General features: G+C 43.4%; 1 protein-coding gene across 2 annotated transcripts; it reads left to right on the top strand.

The window, feature by feature from the left end:
• The first annotated feature begins 5,033 nt into the window (after positions 1-5,033).
• On the top strand, positions 5,034-10,131 carry pygo2 (pygopus homolog 2 (Drosophila)). Of its 2 annotated transcripts, XM_037693701.1 has the most exons (4): positions 5,034-5,221; positions 7,168-7,228; positions 7,827-7,879; positions 7,993-10,131. In XM_037693701.1, exons 2-4 carry the CDS (start codon positions 7,180-7,182, stop codon positions 9,640-9,642), a joined length of 1,752 nt encoding a protein of 583 aa, XP_037549629.1. In that variant the 5' UTR covers positions 5,034-5,221; positions 7,168-7,179; the 3' UTR covers positions 9,643-10,131. The 2 variants fall into 2 exon arrangements, with proteins under 2 accessions (XP_037549629.1, XP_037549630.1); XM_037693702.1 differs by lacking the exon at positions 7,168-7,228.
• Positions 10,132-10,240: the final 109 nt, after the last annotated feature.

Raw genomic sequence — 10,240 nt, 5'->3', positions numbered from 1 at the left:
AGAACATATAATATAAAATTATTTCTTAAACCTAAAATTCAACAAACCAAAAATGTGAATTAATCAGCTATTTTTTTTTTAATCTAAATGAAAAGGCAAGATCATGTTGAATATCTGAGACAAATTCTTAAAATAAAAACTTCATTTCCTTTCATGAGTTTCTGCACCTGTTTAATGATTTTCTTTATAGTTCTGTTTTCTGCAGCACTGAACAAGGTAAAAATAATGCAGCTGAGACTCACTTGAGGGCGATGGAGTACTGGCCTCTCTGCAGGTCTGCAGCTGAAGCTCCGCCTCCTGGAGACTCATGCAGCCATGGTACTAACTGAGACAGGAAAAAAGTCAGAGTAGCATCTGTGTAGCAGAAATATGAACACCTTCAAACCTGACTCCCTTTTCTAGAGTGAAGTTTCATCGTGTTGTAAAATAACAGACTTACAGACAAACTCACACTTAGAGCAATTACATTCCACTTTGTTCGAAATTTAGACCTGAACATAAATGAACAATAATCTTTATTGACTGTTTCAGTATATGAAGGAGTTCAGAGCCTTGCCTTTGTTTTTCCAGGGGCAGGGAGGGGTTGACAGCAGGCCTTGCTCTCAGAGCCACTGTTTGGGACAGAAGGTGGCAGCAGAGCCAGAGGAGAGGACCTCAGGATCTGATGGCTTCTGCCTTTCTGCTTCAGATGCTGAGGCTGCTGCAGCTGTGCAGCCAGATGCTGGATCTGATGGTTTCTGCCTTTCTGTTTCAGATGCTGAGGCTGCTGCAGCTGTGCAGCCAGATGCTGGATCTGATGGTTTCTGCCTTTCTGTTTCAGATGCTGAGGCTGCCGTAACTGTGGAGCTGGATGCTGCTGCAGACGTGCAGCTGGATGCTGCTGCCGATGAGATGTCACATCTTTGGTGGGGTAGTGATATTCAAATGGTGCTGAGAAACAAAAACACTGTGTGTGAATAAATAGCTCACATCTCCAGTAAATATAAACCAAGAAGGCAGCACTTTGTTGTTTAATGGGGGAGTGGTGGCGCAGAGGTTAGAAGATGGGCCTGTGATCGGAAAATCGCAGGTTCATTTCCCGGTACCGTCAACATCAAAATGTGGGTGGAATAGGTGAAACACCCACACCTGCCTCCACCCTCATTCGCCCCACTCTGGGCCCCTGAGCAAGGCCCTTAACCCCCACCATCTGCTCCCTAAACAGGTCTCTCTTGAAAATGAGTTGTCGTGGCTCAATGAGACTACCTGTATAAATAAAGGGTAAATTAAAAAAAAAATGAAATGAAAAAATATAATGCAAGATGTTGCTCAGAATGCTGTTGGTCTGTGTAGCTTATAAAATATACATGTGAGAATAAACATGACAGTTTTAATGCAATTCAATTCAGATGATTTATATAGTGCCAAATCACAACAAAGTGAACATTCACACACATAGAAAAGCCAATTAGTAAAGTTCTGTATCTAAGGAAGCCAGCAGACATGTTGAATGTTCGCTTTGTTGCAGTCTCCCATACTGAGCAAGCACGACAACAGTGGAAAGGAAAAACTCCCTTTCAACAGGAAGAAACCTCCAGCAGAACCAGGCTCAGGACAAGCGGCCATCTGCTTTGACCGGCTGGTTTGAGAGGACAGAAAAGAGAGACAAACGAACACAGAATGGTAGGTCCAGGTGTACCTGAAAGACAAAAAACACATGTTAGGATAGAAAAAATAATTACAAATACAAAACAGGTTGAGCAGAGTAAGTAATTAATTATCTCGATCATTCCTTCATTTCTCACAATTTCAGTCATGGAGACAACAGACAAGGAGGAAGAGATCGCTTGCCTCTTGTCAAAAAAATAAAGAAAGAAAAGGCCAGATCAGGGATGAAGAAGGGGAATTTAATACATTGGTGTCTCCTACAAAACAATCTGTCGCCGGGCAGTTTATTGTGTGACACCGAGTACGCGTACGCGGTCGTAAAAATTGAGCTTTGCACGGACATGCCCTGCGGGCGTCCGCCCGCTTCGAGTAATCCGGTACGCACGGATCTCCGCGGACTGACGTACACTCGAGTCTGTGGGTGCCTAGGATCTTTTCTCATATGTGCCCAACTTTATTTTAGCCTAACGAAAGCAGATGTAGACTAACTGGTTTCATGAAGAACTAGAGAACTTGCAATTTTTTTGAGAATGCACTTAATGACTTTACTGATTTTTTCTAAAGATGCTAACACTGAGTTGTTAAAGCTAAAAGAAGCAAAACAGTAGCTAAAACCTAAAAGAAGCAAAATGCTAATGAAAGGGAGCAAAGAGGCGAGCTCAAGGGCAAAGTTGCACAATGCTAATTAAAACAAGCAAAAGGTATGCTAAAAGTAGAACACTGTTTAAAAGTAGTGAAACTTTCATTAATTTAAAGATAAAGTTAAAGGCCATCTTAAAGTGAAAAATAGCAAAAGGCTGGATTAAAGCTATAATGCTTGCTTTTCCTCTTCTAAACAAAATGTAGTCTACCTGTACACTTCCTCTCCCTTTCTTATAGGTCACTATATTTTTCCCTCTTTTGGAAATAAGTGTTAAGTCTACTCCTCCCCTAAACATAGGAGGATCTGTGGTGGAAGTGGTCTCCAGCTACAAGTACTTGGGTGTGCACCTAAATGACAACCTCAGCTGGAGCAACAACACCACCAGTCTGATCAAGAAAGCTCATCAGAGAATGTACTTCCTCAAGCGGCTGAGACGAGCTGGTCTGGGAAGTTCATTCCTGACCTCCTTCTCCAGGTGTGCAGTGGAGAGCATCCTGTGCTCCAACATCAACGTGTGGTGTGGCAGCTGCACAGCTGCAGAAAGAAAAGCTTTGCAGAGAGTGATGAAGTCTGTTGAAGTCAGCCTCTCCACCATTACAGACATCTACACCTCTAGATGCAGGAAGAGGGCCACCTGCATCATGAAGGACCCCACTCACCCAGCACACACATTTTTTGCCCTGCTCCCCTCAGGCAGAAGGCTGAGGAGCTTTAAGTGCAGAACCATCAGGCAACAGCTTCCACCCTGAGGCTGTTAGACTCATAAATCTCTAACCAGGAAAAATCACTGTGGAAATTACTGTGAAAAAACTGAAAAATCACTGTGGAAAAAAAAACAACCAACTGTGAAAATTTCTGTAATGCCACTTGGTTGTTGATATGTACTGCTTATCCATGATGCGGACTCATGCTGCTGATTATTTCATGTTACTGTGTTCATTAGTCCCCATCTGCTCACACAGACTCATGTCCGTGCTGCTGTTGTTTTGGCGCATTGTTTGTGTACCATTAGCGCTTAGTGTAGTCTTAGTTTAGTGAATGTAGTATATTCTTAGTTAATGACACGGATCTTACTAATGTTTTTCTTTATAATTTGTATTTTTGTTGGATGTAACTGGGACCCTATGTACATAATTTTGTCCCACCTCATGTATCACGTGTGGTGTGTATGACAAATAAATCTCTCTGACTCTAGACTACAGTCATTTCCATCCTCTTGGCAAAATCCACCACCATCCATCCTTCCTGGTTTCTTTCCTTGACACCAAACCTACCCATCACTTCCTCATCCCCTCTGTTTCCTTCACCAACGTGTCCATTCATGTCTGCTCCAGTCACCACTCTCTCCTCCCTGGGAATAATCTCCATCACTTCATCCAGATCCTTCCAAAATGTATCTTTCTCCTCTATGTCACATCCAACATGGCACACAATCACTGACAATATTTAGCATTAGACCATCTACTTCTACCTTCAGACACATCAACCAATCTGACACTCTTTCCGCCAATGCTAAATTCTTTGCAAACTCCTCCTTCAGAACCAACTGTATTCCATTTCTCTTTCTATCCACACCATGATAAAACAGTTTAAACCCTTCTCCAGTGCTACAAGCCTTGCTGCCTTTCCACTTGGTCTCTTGGACACATAAAACATCTACCTTCCTTCTCTGCATCATGTCAGCCAGCTCTCTACCTTTGCCAGTCATTGTCCCCACATTTAGAGTTGCCACCCTCAGTCCTACATTCTTGACTGTCCTTTTCTCCCTCTGTCTCCTGACACGTTTCCCTTCCCAGGGTCTTTAACTAACAGCAGCACAATTCACTGGCACCCTGTTTGTCAACAACACCGGTGGTCGTTGTTAACCTGGGCCTCGACCGATCTGGTATGGTGTCGCTTTGATGAACTTGCATATTAGTTTTGGTTACATTGTTTTATGTTGGATGCCCTTCCTGACACAACCCTCACCACTTCCACGGGCTTGACAACCGGCACAAGAGATACACTGGTTTGTGCTCCCTTCTGGCTGGTTTACACATAATTATGGCTTATATTAATTTAATGGTAAAGATAAGTTGTTTTTTTCTGCAGACACTCTGCTAGGCTTTCTTACACCAGACTCAACCCGTTGTTTCAGATTTTTTTTTTTTTTTCACCCTAATTGCCCTTCTTTCATTGCCACATGCATCCCCACCCCACGTGTCTGGGGGTGGCACTTGGGGTAGCCAATCAACTGCCAGGGCTGGCACTTGCCACTTTAGTATGCTTGCCACCCGGTCATCTCTCTCTGGTTCCGCCCCTGTTTGCACTGCATCACTTTATTATTCAGTCTTTTTCGCCAACAAATTTTAAAACCTTATATGATAGTTTAAATTAAGCCTATTAATTTCATGTTAAGCCTTATTATAACTCTTGACAAGATGTTGAAATGGCACATTACTTGGAGTTCACTACAGTTTATTATTAAATAGTACAGGGAGCGTTGAGCAATAGTTGGTTCAGTGCTGCTTAACATGCAGCACTCCAAGGGGTGATATTTGTTACTGTAGGTTTTAAAAAATAAGACACATTTACTACTTGAGATATATTTATTAAATATATGTATATTTTATTTTATATAGTTTACAATACATATTTATTTTATATGAGTTACCCCCAAACTAATGCTAAAATGATTAGCGTTACCAATAAACACCCCCATTTTGTAGTTGAGATGGAACCTTCCATGATGCGCAACGCTCCTGCTTATCCCTCTTTGTCCGGTAGCGAAAGAAGGCCATGATAATTATGGCAAAATTTGCGTTTTTGAATGAATTATAGTTGAATGATGGATCAACAAGCATACACCGTTTGAGGACTGGTTTTCTGGCAATGACACACCAGAGAGTTTGAATTTACAGGACAGCAGAGCAAGCAACGGAGAAAGAAAGGGTACAGTTTGCATCCACGACAGACTGCAAAGATGGCTAGCTATCTGTAGCTAGCAGGCTAATGTTAGCATTGTACACAGCAGCTCTTGCATCTTAATCGATTGTCTTGTGTCATAAATGGTGTGATGTGTTTAGTTAGCAAAACGTTTACACATGTGACTGTAGAAACGCAAATAACAGACTCGACTCATGTGCCAGTTTTGCGTCTGCTTATTGAAATTTAAACGCTAACTGGTTAGCTACATTGAGTAACGTGGCTAGTTGGTGAGCAAATGTACTGACCAGTTTGCGCTACACAGATTTTATCCTAACATCTGTGAATGATTAGAGAAGAATGGTGTGGTCTGTGACAGACCCTTGTAACATGTAATCAAAGTACACTCCTATTTAAAATTACTTCTAGATATCAGTACTATTTTTCCTCCCAAGTCAAATTCTCGCTAGACTTAATTAAAATGAAAGTTTTCAAAAATAATATAAGTACTACGAAGAATGTGCCAAGCGCTTGACAAGTGAAATAAATTAAGACAAACTAAATTTAGGTTACTTAAAAATTCCTCCAAAGTTCCAAGTGTCTGTTTAGAAGCATAACAGATGAATATGTGTAAATAAATTCTTACTAAAATTAACTTTGTGGACATTTGAAATAGAAGTTCTTTCAGGAGGTCATCACTTTTCAAAAATCTAGTGTAATTGTTATGAATGTCATGAATTTTATTTGACCTGTTTTGTATTTAAATGGCATCCCATCAAGTTCTTAATCCAGAAGATTATTTTAAACTATTGTGAAAATATTAATTGTGGGTCATATTACAGGTAATAGTGTAGGAAATTATATTTTAGTCATAATATACATTCTGGATACCCATATAGACACCATTACTGACTAAATTGCACAGTTTTCAAAGCAATATTGAAGATAAAGTATTTTCCATTTGAGACATTAAATTTAAAATTCTAACTGATGAAAATGAGATTGTAGATCTCTGGTGTGTGAATTTCACATAGTAAATCTTTAGATATCTGTAATGTTTATTTTGGATAGGAAAAAAAAACTCATGGATAAGAAAAGTAATGTCAGCTTTCATGCACAAATGACATTGGAATAATCTGAAAAGTTGATTGTGAATAGAATAATTTGCATTAATTATAGCTGACATGTTCTTGGCTATGAAGAATATTTGCTTTGAAAGACCACCTTTGTTATATGAAATTAGCTTACCATAGATTCTTGTAACATGCTTGTTTAGACGGTGAGGAAAAGTAGTAAGCAACCAGTTTACTCATCAATTAAAAACTGTCTTGCATCAAGAAAAACTTGTGCTCCATAAAGTTAGCCTGCTCAGTTTCTCTTACGTGTCTTTGGTGACCAAATCCCAGCGTGACAGACATCGTGGCAAAATATTTGCAACTCTAGCAGAGTTTGCAGAAGACCTGGGCCTGTGTTATTATCGTACCGGCTAACTTAATTTTCTTCAAATGGTAGCAAGTGCTACAATTACAGCTTTAGTAATACTCACAAGTACGGTGGTCCTGAGGTGCAAAATAACAATACTGGACGAAGTGCAACAATTTCACAAAATGCATATGTTGCAGAAATTCAAGGGCGAAAACTCAACATTAATAGTTTAATTAGAAAACAACAATAAAACAGAAAATATCCATGCTCACAAAACAATTTTGCATAACGCATCAACACAAAGCTGGTTAAAAATATATATATTTATATTTAGTCCCTGAACTTTTAGTTTTCTGCTTGCTGTTGTTTTCTTTTTTGCCTGTTTTTGTTTGTTGCATTTTGTCCAGTGTTGTGTTTTGCACCTCAGGACCACTGTAGACATGACCTGAAGGCAGATTCAACCTGTTGGCATATAGCCTTCAAGACGTCGTCATTTTTAACTTTTTTTTTTCTTGCATATGAACGGTGATTTGCCACTTCACCGACAGCCATAGTAGCTAATGGCTGCCGAATCGGGGAGACTACTGGCGGGACAAGGAAAGCGAAAAGGTAGGAATTAATTTCACCCATCTCCCAATCCGATCGGAATCATCCATTACTGCGCTGCAATGGGCTGCACTGGTGCTGTTAGCAATCCCCTTTTTGCCTCCCCATATGTGAACTTCACGACTGTCTCCGATGGTGGCTGTTTCTCACAGAGTGAATCTGTGAACGGGGTTCATGTCTATCTTGCTATCAGTGTATCTTCAACTCCGTTTCCTCGTTCTCATGTCTTAGTCTTCTCCTGTCTCCCTCATGACCTTACCTCTTTTGCCTCTGTTTGCGGCCTCACTCCCCCCTTGCCTGGGTCATTCGGTCTGCCTGGGTCATTTGCGATTCAAGGCTTCATAACGTTGGTGATGATAACACCTGGGTGTTCAGCATTTTGTTCTCATGCCAGTCTATGTCCCATCATTGAATCCATCACAACTGTTGGACTTGGAAAAAAGAGGCCCTAGGTCTAAAGCTGCTTCACTCTGTCACTAAGGGGTATTGGCCGATCCAAACTTGATGCTTCTGATTGATGGTGGACGTATAATATGAAAGATGGAAGCAATAATCATGTTTACCTCTTTCCACCCCTTTTCTCTATGTTTTACTATTTCAGCTTCCCAGATGAAGAGCCCGGAGAAGAAGAAGGCACGGAAATCCACAACTCAGGTAAGAAACTTGGGAAAACTCTCAATGAACTAAAAGCTAAAATGGTAAATTTAGGTGTTTTCAATATCTTGTAAAAGCTGCAAAAATAAACTTGGTAATTTGTTTTGCTTTAGGCGGCGGGGTTCTCTCACCTCACTGAGTTTGCACCGCCTCCTACTCCTATGGTGGACCATCTGGTCGCGTCCAACCCGTTTGACGATGACTTTGGGCCTCCATCCAGACCAACTGGTGCAGGTGGACCAGGCGGTGCTCCCTTTATCCCCAGTCCAGGTGCCGGTGGAGGAGGTGGGTATGGAGGTGGAGGAAGAATGGGTGCTGGCATGACCTTCATGGGAAGCCCAGGAGGACCAGGAGGTGGTCAACCAGGGCGCAGGCCCCCCTTTGGCCCTTCATCTAATGCTGGACCCCACCACCAGCTAGGCTTTGGAGGAATGCCTGGCTTTGGAGGAGGAGGAGGTGGTGGCGGTAGTGGGGGTGGTAGTGGAGGAGGTGGATTCCCTCCTGGTGGCCCCTCTCAGTTTAATATACCACCAAACTTTAGTCCACCCATGCATCCTGGACCAGGTTTCAATTCCATGTTGTCTTCAGGGGTTATGGGAGGTCCTGGAGGAGGAGGGCCACCTCACCCTCGTTTTGGCATGCCTCCACAGCAGCAGCACGGACAGGGTGGGCACCCATTCAATAGCCCTCCATTACCTGGGGGCGGAGGCCCACGAGGGCCCTTGCCTCCCATGGGAGGAGGCATGGGTCCTGGGATGAACATGATGGGTGGAATGGGTGGTGGGCCTGGTGGCAATATGGTTGGAGGAGGTATGCCAGGTATGCCTCCTCAAGGACAGTTCCCTCCCTCACAAGATGGCCCCTACCCTGGCCCGAGTCCACCAGGGCCAGGTAATGAGGATGGAAAGGGTTTTGGAGGAGGAGGGGGGCCACCTGGACCTCCACAACAGCAGCAGCAGCTTAATCTAAATCCCAATGGTCCTCCCAATAACAACAATACACCTGGCCCCCCTCCTAACTCAGGGCCACCACAACAAGGGGGAGGCTTCCCTGGCCATATTGATGTTCAGCCACCCAGCACCAATACACCAGGTCAGCCTCCATCAGCACCACCACAGCCTAACCCCAACGCTTCTCCTACCGGTCCTCTGAATGGATCGGGTCAACCCCAGCATCCACAGTCCAGTCAGCTGCAGCCCCCCAGCAATGCAAACACCCCCAACTCTAACAGTTCTAACCAGCAGCAGCAACAATCAACTCCTCCAAACTCTGCTCCCGGCTCGACCTCTTACAACCAACAGAACAACACTCCCGGTTCTGCCGGTCCCCTGTCGAACGCCTCCAACTCATGTCAGAACAACATAACCAACAACAACGGAGGCAACACTCCCGGCAGCAACCCCAACCCCCCGTCTAACTCCACCTCGACACCGAACACTCAGTCTCCCCTGCCGCCGGGCCCCGCCGCCCCCACAACTGGCCCTGGTTCTGGTCCTGGAAAACTCGGCGGTCCTGGGATGGTCTTCCCTTGCGGGCTGTGTATGGCAGAAGTGCACGACGACCAGGACGCCATCCTTTGCGAAGCCTCCTGCCAACGCTGGTTCCATCGTGACTGTACGGGCCTTACAGAACCAGCCTATGGACTGCTGACTCGAGAGAGCGCTGCCGTCTGGGCATGCGACTTCTGCATCAAGAACAAGGACATTCAGGCTGTGTTTGTGCGCCAGGGACTAGGCCAGCTGGTGGCAGCTAATGAGAGCTGAGGAGTGGAAGAGACGGAGCAGAAAGGAGGTGAACGACCTGCGTGTGCCACGTCGGCTTCTTGCCCAACCTCGTCTTGGCCAGCCTTTTACTTGTTCACTACACAAAGCAACACTCATCAACTTTCATGCTTATTACATAGCACTTTGGGTGAGTCTAGGCAAATTATTGTTGTCCCCCTTCTCCCCCATTGGAGTCAAATTATGATGAATGTTATCGACACAGTCCTCCAGATATCTGCCTGCCAACCAGCAAAGCACTGACACCAACACACTACCTCAGTTTGTGACTGACTGGCACAGAAGCTCCCGCACTGACTTATTGACTCACCACACGCTTAAATTACACTATTACCAACATAAATTCATACAAAGTGGGGAAACCTTAAAACTCAACTTTTTAACTGATAAGAGATTTAAAAAAATTACTTTAAAGGGAAAAAAGAAAGCTAAAATATATGAAATTGTTATCGATTCACAGCCTTTTTTTTTTTTTATACTAGGGATGCACGATATTGGATTTTTGGCCAATATGCCGATATGTTAAAACTTATTTTGTCGATAACCAATACCAATATTTTTTTTTTCCTAGTCCTACTTA

Source organism: Nematolebias whitei, chromosome 19, assembly GCF_014905685.2.
Source record: "Nematolebias whitei isolate Nwh7 chromosome 19, NemWhi1, whole genome shotgun sequence".
Classification (NCBI taxonomy): domain Eukaryota; kingdom Metazoa; phylum Chordata; class Actinopteri; order Cyprinodontiformes; family Rivulidae; genus Nematolebias; species Nematolebias whitei.
Note: the sequence above shows the minus strand (reverse complement) of the source record. Positions and strands in the feature narration are given on the sequence as shown.

What these genes read in the sequence shown, in the direction of transcription:
- pygo2 (XM_037693701.1), top strand. Translation starts at nt 7,180, where the DNA reads ATGGCTGCCGAATCGGGGAGACTACTGGCGGGACAAGGAAAGCGAAAA. An exon ending in GGGACAAGGAAAGCGAAAAG is followed by an intron (nt 7,229 to 7,826) that starts GTAGGAATTAAT and finishes TTACTATTTCAG; the next exon opens with CTTCCCAGATGAAGAGCCCG. An exon ending in CACGGAAATCCACAACTCAG is followed by an intron (nt 7,880 to 7,992) that starts GTAAGAAACTTG and finishes GTTTTGCTTTAG; the next exon opens with GCGGCGGGGTTCTCTCACCT.